This window comes from Artemia sp. Qi Xiang Cuo, chromosome 15 (genome assembly GCF_049724085.1).
Source record: "Artemia sp. Qi Xiang Cuo chromosome 15, ASM4972408v1, whole genome shotgun sequence".
Taxonomy (NCBI): domain Eukaryota; kingdom Metazoa; phylum Arthropoda; class Branchiopoda; order Anostraca; family Artemiidae; genus Artemia; species Artemia sp. Qi Xiang Cuo.
The window spans coordinates 16,866,715-16,884,247 of record NC_142808.1 but is presented as its reverse complement, the minus strand read 5'-3'; the positions used below and the strand labels follow the sequence as shown (position 1 = coordinate 16,884,247).

At 35.8% G+C, this 17,533-nt stretch overlaps 1 protein-coding gene across 1 annotated transcript in view; it reads right to left on the bottom strand.

Annotated features, from left to right (window-relative positions):
* LOC148943393 (lysosomal acid glucosylceramidase-like) overlaps positions 1–17,307 on the bottom strand; it is a 117,033-nt gene extending 99,726 nt beyond the window's left edge. The window contains exon 1 of the mRNA XM_089101121.1: positions 17,245–17,307. Coding sequence (XP_088957247.1) covers positions 17,245–17,296 — 52 coding nt within the window. The 5' untranslated portion in view covers positions 17,297–17,307. The remainder of the gene's footprint in view (positions 1–17,244) is intronic.
* Between the last annotated feature and the right edge of the window lie 226 nt (positions 17,308–17,533).

Sequence of the window (17,533 nt, the reverse complement as noted above, 5' to 3'; positions counted from 1 at the left end):
AGATGAAAACAAACGAAATGAAAGGGTTTCGTTTTACCGTGAAATGAAAAATGAAAACCTAAAGAGTTTTGCAAATACGATGGATGAAACAAATTTCTCCCGTGTAATAGAAGAAAAGTGTCCAAATACAGCAGTGGACCTCTTCAGTGAGATAGCGACGAATGTAACGAATGAAACGTTTCCCTTGTGAAGAATAAATCCTAATAGAAATTTTCCTATAAAACCATGGATAACAAAAGCTATTCTAGTTTCAAAAAAGCAGAAAAACCAACTTTATGTGAATTATTTAAAGGCTGATTCAGATGATAATTTTAAAAAAATCAAAAAATTCCGCAATATTCCAAATTCAGTAAAATAGAAATCTCAGAAACTTTATTTCTAAAATGAATTTCATGAAAATTAAGGGAATATGAAAAATACATGGAAAACAATAAATAAATTTTTGGGTAATGTTCATAGTAAGGAGGATTTGAGAACCATGGAGAATACAGGAGGTCGTCTTATTGATTCTCAACACAGAACCGAATTTCTGTGTGATTAGTTTGCAAATGAAGCAAAAAGGCTTTACGATCAAGCGCGGGCTAACCTACGCACATCAGGAAGTTTTGGATCTGTCTTTGAAAGGCAGCCAGCAAGTGAGAATTCTTTTGAGTTTACAAAATATTCGGAACGAGAAGTGGCACGATTCCTGGATACAATGAAGTCAAGCTCTAGCGGAATGGATGAGTTTTCGCTTACCTGTCTTGAAGCAGTTCATCAACAATTCTCTGGATCTTGGATTCTTCCCGGAAGCACTAAAGATTAAAAGACCCGTTCCTCTTCATAAAGGAGGAAAAAAAGATGACCCATCGAATCGAATATCTATCTCTATTCTCCCATTTTTCTCTAAGTTATATTAGGAAGTGGTACATGCCCAGTTAAGGCATTATATTGAAAAGAATAACATCCTAATGGAAACCCAATTTGGGTTCAGAAAAGGGCTATTTACGGATATGGCAGTTCTGAAATTGATTTTTTTTTTTTTTTAATAATAAGGGTTTATTCATCAACCAAAAATAACAAAATCCAGAAGCTAAGCTTGTAAAGGAGATCACTACCCCAACTACCCCAACAAGGCCTAAAAAAAAAAGAACAAAAAAAAATAATGATGAAAAAAAAACAAAAACAAACCTATCACATAAAATAACTAATAAGCGACTATAACATCCCTACTCAATAAAATCTCTTCAATTCTCAATGTTCAACATATTAATCCTTGTCCTTCTCAATCCATCAACCAAACACAAAAATCAAAAAAACAAAAACATTAGCAAACTAAAGGCAAAATGATTGATTGGATTAGTGATGCATTTGAAGCTGGTCTTACACCCGCAGCTATGATTTCTGACATGAAAAAAGTGTTAAATACGGTGAACCAATCAGAGCTTACCCAGCTCTTGACTCGATTAGGGTGAAGTATTCGAGCCTAGAGTGGTTTTCGTCATTTCTACACAATCGGTAACAGATAGTTCAGAACGGACCATTTTTATTTCAACAAATAAAATAGAGTGCGGGGTCCAACGAGGGTCAATCCTGAGACCCCTCCTTTTCGTCATTTTTATTGATCGAGTGAAGCATTACCTGTCAGAGGCTGGTGTCATCCTGTTTGCATATGACACTTTGCTCTTTCTGGCAGCGCCTTCACTTGATGTTTTGTGTAATGAAATTCATAGGGCAGTTTCTGAACTTCCGATTTTTTCTCAACAAAATCTGTTAACCCTAAACTTTCTAAAACTATTTTCATGATATTTTCTAGAATTCCGTCAAGTGCTGAAAATGATCATGTTCCAGTTCGAGGAAATGTGAAAAAAAAAGAGTAGCAACAACGAAGAATTTGGGGTTTTTAATTGATGAAAACCTGTCGTGGATAAACCATTCAAGTACGATAGCTGAGAAATTAGGCAGAGGTCTTGGGGTGATGCAAAGAATTAAAGTCACAAAAAAAATTCTAAAAAGGATTTATTTTTCTATATTTTCTCCATATATTAGCTACGGATGTTCTATATGGGCAAGCAATTTTGTAACGTGTTCCAAAAAAATACAAAAACTTGAGAATAGAGCTGTAAAATTAATATCGGAATTTTATTATTCTGATGAGGTTCCTGCTCATGAGCATTTTAAACAGAATAAGTTATTGGATGTATCCCAAATTCGTGATTACCAAGTTGTGATTTTCTTGTTATAAATATTTGAATAAGCTGCTCACCGCTACTTTTGAAAATCTGTTTACTTTAAGTAGAGACAGTCATGATCATAATAGAAGAAAAGCTGATAACTTAACTCATGAGTTTAGGAGCACCACTCGGGCATCTTTTGTGATTTACCATTATGGTCCCCATGTTTGGAATATGTTGCCCGAGCGTGTGAAAAATACCCCTAGTCTTCCAACTTTCAAGTCACGGGTGAAGAAGTTCCATTTATCTCGTGGGTGAATTTGATGTGAAGACCACTCCAGGTTGTCATTCTATTCAAGATATGCCTCCGATTTTCTTTGCTGCTAATTTTCTTCATTTTCTATCTTCTTCTTGTCTTTTCCTCTTTTTGTTTATTCCTTTCTTCCTTCATCAGTTGAGTTTCTTGTGTGTCGATTAGCTCGGTATGAATGTGGTTTTAATTAGCACAGAGTGATAACCTGGCTTGCCTTTCCACTTCTATTGCCTTTGTTGGTAGGAGAATAGTTTTGTATTCTTTTTTAATAAATGTATATTACATATCTCTTATGTTTCATAGCATTAACAAAAACACAACAAAAAATATATAATCAAAAGACTAATTAAGATTACAAATGAGAGGGAGGCTAGGTTCCCTATCTCTCAAACTAATGAGTATCTTTTGTGCTGTTGTCGAAAACGATGCGAATTTTCAGAAAAAAAAATCACCATCGTAATCAAAATTAGTAGAGATTAGTAATGAAAGAACACTAATGTTCATCATAAAACAATCTTACTTCCCTGAGGTATCATTAAGTTTTATTTTCGAATGCTACAAATCTAAAATATAAAATGTTTAAAGTCTATTTGACTTGATTATTCGTATTAATTTCTGTTTGATTTATGATTTATTTATTCGTACGTAGCAGTATTCGTTATTTTTGTTTAATTTTGTGATTATTGATTCCAATTTCTGTTCATTTTGGCTCTTATTTATTTACTAACAAAAAATTCTGCTCGTTTGAAGTTTCGATAATCATATGAATTTATTTCTACACGTCATAAGCTCTTTATATTTATGGGTCTTTTCTTTTCCTTGAAAAAAAAAGTATTTTTTAATTAATTTTCTAATTTAATTAGTTTTCTTATTACTGGTTAAAGTTAGAAATAATCGTGAAGTTCTTTTAGTTTTTCTGTTTATGAATAAAAATTTTGATTTGTAATTTAAATTTTGGAGAATATTCCAAAATTTTAATTTCTTCTTTTTCAAGAAGATTCTACCAAAATTTTGATCCAACGGTAATTTTGCGAAATAAACTTTCTATAATAGGTTAGGCTAATCATATAATTTGAGTGGATTGGAGAGAGCTTTATTGTTCATATGGATGGGAAATCTGCTCCTTTATTGGTCTTCCATAGGATTGTAGTCTTATATTTAAAAAAGTTTTCTTTTTTTAAAGGGTGTCACAAATCAACACAACCACATTCGATTCCTGAATTTGTTGCCTTGACAGAGACTTCCTTAGTCTTGAAATATTTACTGTGATGTCTAAACGGCCGAGGGAAATAACTGAGCTGATCAAGAGTATTACGAGTCCTAGCTTTCAGAAATAAAAATTCTGGTCCATTTCCGGGACCGAATTTATACCGAGCATTCAACTAAGATTTTCCCGTGTTTTTAGGACAGGAATAAGGTATATATTTCAAAAAGTGCTAACTCGTGTTTTATAAGGAACAAGCTAATATCAACAATAACAACTTTAGGCGGATAAAAGTGACTTTGACAACACAGATATTAAAACATAACATATCTTAGTCTTTGAGGCTTTTGCTAGGGCGCAAATGGGCTTACCCTGAATACTTCATACAAACATGAACTATTTTCTTAAACGGCAAATGTATCCGATGGTTTTTTTTTCAAATGCATCCTAGAGATTCCGAGATGGCTATTTGTTGTCGTAGTAACTTCCAAAAGGGCTCATTCGATTGAAAATTGCATAGGCTAGTGCTCTTTTTAATAGTCAAAGTAATTGGAGGGTAACGACCCCCCTCCCCCAGCACCCGTCATTTCCCCAAACACATCTAAGTAAATTTTAAGATAGCCATTTTGTTGACCGTAGTTGAAGATTCTGGAAATTAGGTCTTTGAGGATGACATAAGTAGAAAGGCCCCTATTGATCCCACCCCTCACCCCTGCTGCCACCTACAACTTTTTTTTAACACCAAATATGGGCATAGAGTCCCTAGGGAGAACACGTGGTTAATGGGGTCAATGACCTAAATTTCCAAGGGTGTTGTTGTTTTGGGCAAGTGCATGCTCGAGGCGAATGTTATGAGTTTCCAGGAATTTGGAACACCTGTGCTGTCGACCTCAATTCCCCTTTCGTGAATCAATAATTCCCCTTAGAAACCACAAATTAATTCCCCTTTCTTGACGGTTCAATCAACCAATGACATCATCTGTCCGACCTTAAAAATTTTCGCCTAGAAACGATTCTCCAGGAATAGATCCAAGTCATTAATGTCTTTGCCTCGGAAACAGTTCTACTGGTCGAACTCCAAAAGATATTAATAACCAAACGCCATGGAAACAATTCTCAAAGAAACATCTTAGAGATGAATTGTTTTAGTGCGGGAATCAAGTTTCTAATTAATTTGTAATGTGACAGCGCAGAGATGCCAAAAACAAAAGGAACACGCTGAAATTACGTTTAGGGATTATTTGGGCGAAACCGTTTTATACATTTTATTGAATTATTTCGGCGAAACAGTTAGAGACATTTTAAAGATGATTTTAGAAGATGTTTTAGAAGAGGTTTTTGAGTGTGGTCGTTATAATACACAAGTTGTATTTGAACAGTGTTGTGAGGTCCCCTACCACAACCCCAAAGGGTTTCGATCCTCCTACCCGAACCCCGAAGGAAGCCACCGGTCCTCAAAGGTTCTCCGGATTCCCAAAGGGCCCCCGGCGCCCCAAAGGCTCCTGAGCCACCATTTTAATACTTTTTTAAGGCTTTATTATATCTTTTCAGAACAAATTATTATTTTAGGGAATTATTTCGGCGAAACAGTTAGAAACATTTTAAAAGATGATTTTTGAACAGATTTTAGAAGAGGATTTGAGGGTGAAACTCTGAGGTCGTTATAATACACAAGTTCCATTTGAACAGTGTCGTTAGGTCCTCTACCCCAACCCCAAAGGGTTCCGATCCCCCACCCCAACCCCGAAGGAAGCGCCCGGTCCTCAAAGGTCCCCCCAAGCTCCCAAAGGACCACCCCGCCCACAAGGGTCCCACAGACCCTCAAAGGCTTTCCCCGAGCCCCGTCTTTCGTTGATGAGTGTTGTCTGAAACTTATGATTTGGGATATGTAAATTACTATTTTGGACTTTTCTGAGCTAGATTTCATATTCTTTCGTTGGTGTGTGTTGTCTGACACCTATGATTTGGGATGGATGGTTTGCAATTTTTGACTTTTCTGAGCTGGATTTCTGAGCCGTTCATAGGTATGTGCTGTCAGAAAATTATGATTTGGGATGTGTAGTTTGCAAGTTGGACTTTTCAGAGCTATGATTCTTAGTCCCTCATAGGTGTTTGTTGTCTGAAGCCTATAGTTTGGGATGAGTAGTTTGTTATTTCAGGCTTTTCATAGCCAGATTTCTTAGTATTTCGTAGGTGTGTGTTATCTGAAACTTATGATTTGGGGTATATAAATTACTATTTCGGGCTTATCTGAGCCAGATTTCTTAGTCTTTCGTAGGTGTGTGTTGTCTGAAACCTATGATTTGGGATGTGTGGGTTGCTATTTTTTGACTTTTCTGAGCTGGATTTCATAGTCTTTCGTTGGTTTGTGTTGTCTGAAACCTATGATTTGGGACGGGTAATTTGTTATTTTTGACTTTTCTGAGCTAGGTGTCTTAGCCTTTCATATGTGTGTGCTGTCAAAAAATTATGATTTGGGATTTGTAGTTTGCTTTTTGGACTTTTCAGAGCTAGGATTATTAGTCCCTCATAGGTGTTTGTTGTCTGAAGCCTATAGTTTGGGATGAGGAATTTGCTATTTCAGGCATTTCATAGCCAGATTTCTTAGTATTTCGTAGGTGTGTGTTGTCTGAAACCTATGATTTGGATTGTGTGGGTTGCTATTTTTTGACTTTTCATAGCCAGATTTCTTAGTCTTTCGTAGGTGTGTGTTGTCTGAAACCTATAATTTGGAATGTGTGGATTGCTAGTTTTTGACTTTTCTGAGCTGGATTTCATAGCCTTTCGTAGGGATGTGTTGACTGAAAAATTTGTTTCTGGATGAGGTGTTTGCTTATTGGACTTGTCACAACTTGATTTCTTAGACGTTAATAGGTGACTGCTGTCTGACACCTATAATTTGGGATTGTTAATTTGCTATATTTTAATTTTCTGAGCTCGGTTTCATATCTTTTCATAGGTGTGTGTCGTCAGAAAATTATGCTTTGGGAATGTTTGGTTTGCTATTTCAGGCTTTTCTTGGCTAAAGTTTCCTAGTATTTCCTAGGTAAATGGTGTCTGAAATCAATAGTTTGGAATGAATAGTTTTCTATTTCAGGATTTTATCAACTAGGTTTTTTAGCCATTTATAGGTGTGTGTTGACTGAAACTTATGATTTGGGATATGTAATTTGCTATTTCCGACTTTTCATAACCAGATTTCTTAGTCTTTCGTAGGTGTGTGGTGTCTGAAACCTATGATTTGGGACGTTTGGGTTGCTATTTTTTGACTTTTCTGAGCTGGATTTATTAGCCTTTCGTAGGTGTGTCTTGTCTGAAACCTATGATTTGGGATGGTTAATTTGCTATTTTTGACTTTTCTGAGCAAGATTTCTTAGCCTTTCATAGGTGTGTGCTTTCAGAAAATTATGATTTGGGAGGTGTAGTTTGCTTTTTGGACTTTTCAGAGCTAGGATTCTTAGTCACGCATAGGTGTTTGTTGTCTGAAACTTCGAGTTTGGGATGAGTAGTTGGCTATTTCAGACTTTTCTGAGCTAAGGTTTCTTAGTATTTCGTAGGTGAATGTTGTCTGAAACTTTTGATTTGGGATATGTAAATTACTATTTCGGGCTTTTCTGAGTTGGATTTCTTAGTCTTTCATAGGTGTGTGGTGTCTGAAACCTATGATTTGGGATGAGTGGTTTGCTTTTTTGACTTTTCTGAGCTGAATTTCTTACCCTTTCGTAGGTGTGTGGTGACTGAAAACTATAATTTGGGATTTGTAGTTTGCTATTTTTGACTTTTCTGAGCTAGGTTTCTTAGCCTTTCATAGGTATGTGTTGTCAGAAAATTATGATTTGGGATGTGTAGTTTGCTATTTGAGGCTTTTCTGAGCTAAGGTTTTCTAGTATTTCGTAGGTAAATGTTGTCTGAAACCACTAGTTTGGGAATGATTAGTTTGCTATTTTTGACCTTTCTGAGCTAGGTTTCTTATTCTATAGTTGGTGTGTGTTGACTGAAACCCATGATTTGTGATATGTAGTTTTCTATTTTTTAATTTGATGAGATTTATTTATTAACATTTAATATTTCTTTGTTGACTGAAACCTATGATTGGGATGAGTGGTTTGCTATTTTTGACTTTTCTGAGCTAGATTTCTTAGCCTTTCGTAGGTATGTGTTGTCAGAAAATTAAGATTTTGGATGTGTAGTTTGCTATTTGGACTTTTCAGAGCTATGATTCTTAGTCCATCATAGGCGTTTGTTGTCTGAAAATTCTAGTTTGGGATGAGTAGTATGCTATTTCAGGCTTTTCTGAGCTAAGGTTTCTTAGTCTTTCATAGGTGAATGTTGTCTGAAACCTATGTTTTGGGATATGTAAATTACTATTTCGGGCATTTCTAAGCTTGATTTCTTAGTCTATCGTTGGTGTGTGTTGTCTGAAACCTATGATTTGGGATGGATGGATTGCTACTCTTGACTCTTCTGAGTTGAATTTCTTAGCCTTTCATAGGTTATTGGTATCTGAAACAAATAGTGTGGGGTGACTAGTTTGCTATTTTTGACTTTTCTGAGATAGGTTTCATAGTCATTCATAGATGATTTTTGTCTGAAACGTATGATTGGGATATATAAATTAATATTTTGGGCATTTCTGAGATGGATTTCTTAGTCTTTCATAGGTATGAGTTGTCTGAAACCTATGATTTGGGATGTGTGGGTTGCTATTTTTTGACTTTTCCAAGCTGGATTGATTAGACGCTCATAGGTGAGTGTGGTCTGAAACATCTAATTAGGGATTGTTAATTCTCCAGTTTTAGATTTCATTAGATATTTTTCTTAGCCTTTCAGAGATATATGTTGTCAACAAATTGTGCCTTGCGATGTAGGATTTGATATTCGGACTTTTAAGAACTAGGATTCTTAGTCCATCTTAGTTGTTTGTTGTCTGAAACCAATAGTTTGGGATGATTAGTTTGCTATTTCAGGCTTTTCTGAGCTAGATTTCGTAGCCTTTCATTGGTGTGTGCTTTTAGAAAATTATGATTTTGGATATGTAAATTACTATTTCGGGCTGTTCTGAGTTGGATACTTCTAAATTTTTCCGTAGAAGATAGGAAAAGTTATACTATGATTGTGATTATTTTCCATGAAGATAAAAAGTTTCACTTTAATTCTAAATTTTCTTAAATTCAATTCCTACCTTTCTCAAAGAGATGAAAAAAATTAAAGTTCTGTTCCAAATATTTTCCCGGAAGAAGAAAAGTTCAACTTCGATTCTGAATTTTCTCAATGAAAATAAAATAAGTTACTGATCAAATCTATTTTCCCAAAATAATATAAAAATTTCCACCTCAGTTCAGATTTTTTTTGTCAAAGAGATGAAGAAATTTAAAGTTCTGTTCCAAATTTTTCATAGAAGATAGGAAAAGTTATACTTTGATCGTGAAGTTTAGAAGTGTCCAACTCAGAAAAGCCCGAAATAGTAATTTACATATCCCAAATCATAATTTTCTGAAAGCACACACCAATGAAAGGCTAACAAATCTAGCTCAGAAAAGCCTGAAATAGCAAACTACTCATCCCAAAATATTGGTTTCAGACAACAAACACCTATGATGGACTAAGAATCCTAGCTCTGAAAAGTCCAAATAGCAAACTGCACATCCCAAATCATAATTTTCTGACAACACACACCTATGACAGGCTAAGAAACCTAGCTAATAAAAGCCGGAAATAGCAAATTAACCAACCCAAATCATAAGTTTCAGATAGCACTCACCTATGAACGGCTAAGAAATCTAGCTCGGAAAAGTAAAAAAGTAGCAACCCACAAATCCCAAATCACAGGTTTCAGACAACACATACCTATGAAAGACTAAGAAATCCAACTCAGAAAGGCCTGAAATAGTAATTTACATATCCCAAATCATAGGTTTCAGACAACAATCATCTATGAACGGCTAAGAAAACTAGCTCAGAAAAGTCAAAAATAGCAAATTAACCATTCCAAACTATAGGTTTCAGACAACAAACACCTATGAAAGGCTAAGAAATCCAGCTCAGAAAAGTCAAAAGTAGTAATCCACCCATCCCAAATCATAGGTTTCAGACAATACACACCAACGAAAGGCTAAGACATCTAGCTAAAAAAGGCCTAAAATAGTAATTTACATAACCCAAATCATAAGTTTCAAACAACATTCACCTATGAAAGACTAAGAAACCTTAGCTCAGAAAAGCCTGAAATAGCATACTACTCATCCCAAACTAGAATTTTCAGACAACAAACACCTATGATGGACTAAGAATCATAGCTCTGAAAAGTCCAAATAGCAAACTACACATCCCAAATCTTAATTTTCTGACAACACATACCTTTGAAAGGCTAAAAAATCTAGCTCAGAAAAGACAAAAATAGCAAACCACTCATCCAAATCATAGGTTTCAGTCAACACACACCTATGAAAGGCTAATAAATCCAGCTCAGAAAAGTCAAAAATAGCAAACTACATATCCCAAATCATAGGTTTCAGTCAACACACACCAACGAAAGACTAAGAAACCTAGGTCAGAAAAGTCAAAAATAGCAAACTACTCATCCCAAACTATTGGTTTCAGACAACATTCACCTACGAAATAATAGGAAACCTTAGCTCAGAAAAGCCTGAAATAGAAAACTACACATCCCAAATCATAATTTTCTGACAACACATACCTATGAAAGGCTAACAAACCTAGCTCATAAAAGTCAAAAATAGCAAACTACAAATCCCAAATCATAGGTTTCAGTCAACACACACCTACGAAAGGCTCAGAAATCCAGCTCAGAAAAGTCCAAAAAGCAAACCACTCATCCCAAATCATAGGTTTCAGACACCACACACCTATGAAGGACTAAGAAATCCAACTCAGTAAAGCCCGAAATAGTAATTTACATATCCCAAATCATAAGTTTCAGACAACATTCACCTACGAAATACTAAGAAACCTTAGCTCAGAAAAGTCTGAAATAGCCAACTACTCATCCCAAACTCGAAGTTTCAGACAACAAACACCTATGCGTGACTAAGAATCCTAGCTCTGAAAAGTCCAAAAAGCAAACTACACCTCCCAAATCATAATTTTCTGAAAGCACACACATATGAAAGGCTAAGAAATCTAGCTCAAAAAAGTCAAAAATAGCAAATTAACCATCCCAAATCATAGGTTTCAGTCAAGACACACCTACGAAAGGCTAAGAAATCCAGCTCAGAAAAGTAAAAAAATAGCAACCCACACATCCCAAATCATAGGTTTCAGACACCACACACCTACGAAAGACTAAGAAATCTGGTTATGAAAAGTCGGAAATAGCAAATTACATGTCCCAAATCATAAGTTTCGGTCAACACACACCTACGAAAGGCTAAGAAACCTAGCTCATAAAAGCCTGATATAGCAAACTACTCATCCCAAACTATTGGTTTCAGACAACATTCACCTACGAAATACTAGGAAACCTTAGCTCAGAAAACCCTGAAATAGCAAACTAAACATCTCAAATCATAATTATCTGACAACACACACCTATGAAAGGCTAAGAAACCTAGCTTATAAAAGTCAAAAATAGCAAATTAACCATCCAAAATCATAGGTTTCAGACAACACTCACCTATGAACGGCTAAGAAATCCAGCTCTTAAAAGTCCAAAAAGCAAACCACTCATCCCAAATCATAGGTTTCAGTCAACACATCCCAACGAAAGGCTATGAAATCCAGCTCAGAAAAGTCAAAAAATAGCAATCCACACAATCCAAATCATAGGTTTCAGACAACACACACCTACGAAAGACTAAGAAATCTGGTTATGAAAAGTCGGAAATAGCAAATTACATATCCCAAATCATAAGTTTCAGTCAACACACACCTACGAAAGGCTAAGAAACCTAGCTCATAAAAGCCTGAAATAGCAAACTACTCATCCCAAACTATTGGTTTCAGACAACATTCACCTACGAAATACTAGGAAGCCTTAGCTAAGAAGAGCCTGAAATAGCAAACTACACATCCCAAATCGTAATTTTCTGACAACACACACCTATGAAAGGCTAAGAAACCTAGCTCAGAAAAGTCAAAAATAGCAAATTAACCATCCCAAATCATAGGTTTCAGACAACACTCACCTATGAACGGCTAAAAAATCCAGCTCTGAAAAGTCCAAAAAGCAAACCGCTCATTCCGAATCATAGGTTTCAGTCAACACATCCCTACGAAAGGCTATGAAATCCAGCTCTGAAAAAGTCAAAAAATAGCAATCCACACAATCCGACTCATAGGTTTCAGAAAACACACACCTACGGAAGACTAAGAAATCTGGCTATGAAAAGTCAAAAAATAGTAACCCACACAACCCAAATCATAGGCTTCAGACAACACACACCTACGAAATACTAAGAAATCTGGCTATGAAAAGCCTGAAATAGCAAATTACTCATCCCAAACTATAGGCTTCAGACAACAAACACCTATGAGGGACTAAGAATCCTAGCTCTGAAAAGTCCAAAAAGCAAACTACAAATCCCAAATCATAATTTTCTGACAGCACACACATATGAAAGGCTAAGAAACCTAGCTCAGAAAAGTCAAAAATAGCAAATTAACCATCCCAAATCATAGGTTTCAGTCAACACAAACCTACGAAAGGCTATGAAATCCAGCTCAGAAAAGTAAAAATAAAGCAACCCACACATCCCAAATCATAGGTTTTAGACAACACACACCAACGAAAGACTAAGAAATCTAGCTTAGAAAAGCCCGAAATAGTAATTTACATACCCCAAATCATAGGTTTCAGACAACACACACCTACGAAATACTAAGAAATCTGGCTATGAAAAGCCTGAAATAACAAACTACTCATCCCAAACTATAGGCTTCAGACAACAAACACCTATGAGGGACTAAGAATCATAGCTCTGAAAAGTCCAACTTGCAAACTACACATCCCAAATCATAATTTTCTGACAGCACATACCTATGAACGGCTCAGAAATCCAGCTCAGAAAAGTCAAAAATTGCAATCCACCCATCCCAAATCATAGGTTTCAGACAACACACACCAACGAAAGACTAAGAAATCTAGCTCAGAAAAGTCCGAAATAGTAATTTACATATCCCAAATCATAAGTTTCAGACAACACACATCAATGAAAGACGGGGCTCGGGGAAAGCCTTTGAGGGTCTGTGGGACCCTTGAGGGCTGGGTGGTCTTTTGGGTGCTTGGGGGAACCTTTGAGGCCGGGGCTGTTCCTTGGGGTTGGGGGGGGGGGTATCAGAACCCTTGTGGGTTGGGGTAGAGGACCTCACGACACTGTTAAAATGGAACTTGTGTATTATAACGACCTCAGAGTTTCATCCTCAAATCCTCTTCTAAAATCTGTTCAAAACTCATCTTTTAAAATGTCTCTAACTGTTTTGCCGACATAATTCCCTAAAATAATAATTTGTTCTGAAAAGATATAATAAAGCCTTAAAAAAGTATTAAAATGGTGGCTCAGGAGCCTTTGGGGCGCCGGGGGGCCCTTTGGGAATCCGGAGAACCTTTGAAGACCGGGGGCTTCCTTCGGGGTTCGGGTAGGGGGATCGAAACCCTTTGGGGTTGTGGTAGGGGACCTCACAACACTGTTCAAATACAACTTGTGTATTATAACGACCACACTCAAAACCTCTTCTAAAATCATCTTCTAAAATCATCTTTAAAATGTCTCTAACTGTTTCGCCGAAATAATTCCATAAAATGTCTAAAACGGTTTCGCCCAAATAATCCCTAAACGTAATTTCAGCGTGTTCCTTTTTTTTTGGCATCTCTGCGCTGTCACATTATAAATTAATAAGAAACCTGATTCCCACGCTAAAACAATTCATCGCTAAGATGTTTCTTTGAGAATTGTTTCCATGGCGTTTGGTTATTAATATCTTTTGGAGTTCCTCCAGTAAATTTGTTTCCGAGGCAAAGACATTAATGACTTGGATCTATTCCTGGAGAATCGTTTCTAGGCGAAAATTTTTAAGGTCTGACAGATGATGTCATTGGTTGATTGATCTGTCAAGAAAGGGGAATTAACTTGTTGTTTCTAAGGGGAATTATTAGTTCACGATATGGAAATTGAGGTCGACAGCACAGGTGTTCCAAATTCCTGGAAACTCATAACATTTGCCTCGAGCATGCACTTGCCCAAAACAACAACACCCTTGGAAATTTAGGTCATTGACCCCATTAACCACGTGTTCTCCCTAGGGACTCTATGCCCATATTTGGTGTTAAAAAAAAGTTGTAGGTGGCAGCAGGGGTGAGGGGTGGGATCAATAGGGGCCTTTCTACTGACATATAATATAAATGGTATTTCATTTGACCATATAAATGGTCAAATGAAATAACTGAGCTGAGCAATAGTATCACGAGTCCTAGCTTTCAGAAATAAAACTTTTGGTCCACTTCCGGGACCGAATTTATATCGAATATTCAACTAGGTTTGTCTAGTGTTCTTTGTTGTCTAGGACGGGAATAAGGTATATATTTCAAAAAGTGCCTACTCGTGCTTTACTTTAGACAAGGAACAAGCTAATATCAACAATAACAACTTTAGCAGCCAAGAGCTGTTTTTTTGTTCTAAAAGAGTAAGAACAAAATAAGTCTTAACCGTGGTATCCATTGAAATTCTCCGATTAATTCGACCAACAAGCTTGGCGAACGATAATATCAGTTTTAGTTTGTTTTCAACCACAATGTTGACCAACAAAACCTTTGTTGGTCATCACACCACAATTACTCATCAACAGCGTCTCTCCGGGACAGATTGTTCATCAATGGTCCTGATCAACAAAGTCGCAAACAAATACCTTTATTTATTTTAGTTATGTATTGAACGAAATATTCACAGCATAATACATAACAACAAAATATTTTTCTGGGCTACCCAAGAGCCTGACACAAGGCTGTCCAAAGTGGCAGTCCAGTAAAAATGGAAAAACAAATATACCCTCATCCAAAATTTGATTCAATTTGAATTTCACTATCACATCAAACAGTTCGTGGTAACGAACTGTAAGTAAGGAGCGACCCGGCTCAATGGTAACCGAAAGTCTAAAAAACGGATACCAATAGATACATCAAAAGAATCAGATTTTAATTGTGATTTCAAATATATAAGTTTCGTCAAGTTTAATTTTACCATCAAAAGTTTAGCCTGAGAATATTTGGCTTATTTTCGAAAAAAGGGGAAAAGATCCCCTAAGAGTTATAAAACCTTAATGAAAATCACACCATCATATTCAGCGTATCGGAGAACCCCTACTGTAGAGGTTTCAAACTCCTATCTACAAAAATGTGAAATTTTACAATTTTTGCCAGAAGAAGGATCACGGATACGTGTTTAATTGTTTTTTTTTTTTTCCCCAGGGGTAATCTTATTTACCCAGTGGTCCTTGAATATCGTAGGAGGGCTCATTGGAACAAAAATTAAAAGTTCTAGTGCCCTTTTCAAGTGACCAAAAAATGGAGGGCAACTAGGCCCCCTCCCACGCTCATTTTTTTCCCAAAGTCACCTGATAAAAATTTTGAGATAGCCATTTCGTTCAGCATAGTCGAAAATTTAATAAATATGTCTTTTAGGATGACTTAATCCCCCACAGTTCCCAGGGGAAGAGCTGCAAGTTATGAACTTTGCCCATTGCTTACATATTGTATTGGTTATTGGGAAGTATACAGACATTTCCAGGAAAGATTTTTTTCTGGGGGAGGGGGCTGGAGGAGGAGGTTATTCGGGAGAATATTTCCGTGGAGGATGTTTCTTTGGGTTAAGGGACATTTCTATGAAGGGGGCGCCGGATTTCCCAGCATTATTTAAAAAACGATCAGAAATTAAATTAAAAAAAAAACAAGTTTTTTCAACTGAAAGTAAGAAGCAACATTAAAACTTAAAACCGAACAGAAATTATTACGTATATGAGGGGGTTCGCCCCCAAGTCAATACCTCGCTCTTTACGCTACAGTTTTTTTTAGTGCTTTCAAAAGAGCTATCTATTCTAATTAAGCGGCCTTTGTGATTCAGGGGTTTGTTAATTAAACAAAATTTTAAATTTTATCGTAAATAGCATGGTATTGACTAGGGGGAGAACCCCCTCATATACGTAATAACATATACGTAATAAAAAAAAACAATAAAAAAACAAGCGATATAGCTCAATAGTAATCGAAACTTTTAAATCGGAATTTTGATGTCAATAAATTTAGCAAAAGAATGGGCTTATGATGCTGTAACTAAATTTATAAATTTTATTAAGTTTAGTATTACTCATCAAAGGCTACGAGCCTGAGAAAATTTACCTGATTTTTTTAAAGAGGGGGGAAACATCCCTTAAAAGTGAAAGAATTTTAATGAAAATCACACCGTCAGATTCAGCGTATCAGAAAACCCTTTTTCATAGGTTTCAAGCTCATATCTGCAAAAATCTGCAACTTTGTATTTTTCGCCAGAAGAAAAATATACGAATATAGAAGTTGGTTACGTAAGTTAATTTGTAAATCACGTCAGAACCAAATTTAGAGACTTCCATTTAGCAAAAGAAAACTAAAATTTTTATGTAAATTTTGTTCACTTATTCAATGACGGTGAGCCAAAATAAAAGCTGTATTAACTAAAAAACGATCAGAAATTAAATGAAAAAAACAAGTTTTTTAAACTGAAAGTAAGGAGCGACATTAAAACTTAAAACGAACAGAAATTATTCCGTATATGAAAAGGGCTGTCCCCTCCTCAACGCCTCGCTCTTTTCGCTAAAGTTTGACTTTTTCACAGCTCTATTTTCGTTAAACAATAAAAAACTTTAGCATAAAGAGTGAGGCGTTGAGAAGGGGACAACCCCTTTCATATACGGAATAATTTCTGTTCGTTTTAAGTTCTAATATCGCTCCTTACTTTCAGTTAAAAAAACTTGTTTTTTTTTATTTTTGACTAACAGAGTCAAATAATCACTTACAACATAAACCATCAATCCATCATCGTCCTCCGATTCCCCAACTACAAAAGAAAAATAAATTAGATTTAAGAACTAGTCAATCACTTTAAATAAGGATTTCTTTAGAATTTAATTTCCTTTTTCAAATGTTCCCATTCATAGGAGAAAACCATCGTTTAAATTCTGTTTGATCACCCCCTTCTTAAACTACAAAATATCTGACTGGAATTAGCAAATGTAATTTCAAGCCATTTTTAAACAGTTTGACATCCAAAATTATGGATTCAAGAAAGTCTCTAATATTCTGACAAGCATCGGAGTTCGACGTTACCAACCGTCTTGTCGATGAAGTAAAAAGAGAAAGAACTCTACCGGTGGTATATAACACCAGCTCATAGTGACCCCCCCCCACTTGTCAATAAGAAAAAGGGAAAAGAACAACCAGTCAGTTAATCTCAATGAATATGAGGAGTGATAAGCAAAAAAAGCAGGTAATCTCGTCCAAAATGCTAGTTGTTCATCCGAGTTTAACGCACAATTTATTAATTGTCGATTAACCTATCTTTTAAAATGATAATAAGGTATGAAAAACTTACCAGCAGTCCCATAGTTTATCTTTAATAGATGAATGATAAAAAACAAAATCATTTTGAAATCTAATAAAGATTGAGAAGGAAAATAATTAAATTGTCAATATTTCTTATCGGAAAGTGATAGTAGAATTCTGTTTTCTAAGCAAACTAGGAGAAATAAAAATAGCACTGATAATTCATCCTTTTTTTCCTATTAAATCTCAACAAAGTATTTTCTTTCTGACATGAAAGTGAAGACCAACGATAGAACCTGAAACTGCCTTATTAACCTAAAATACGAAAAGTATAGGAG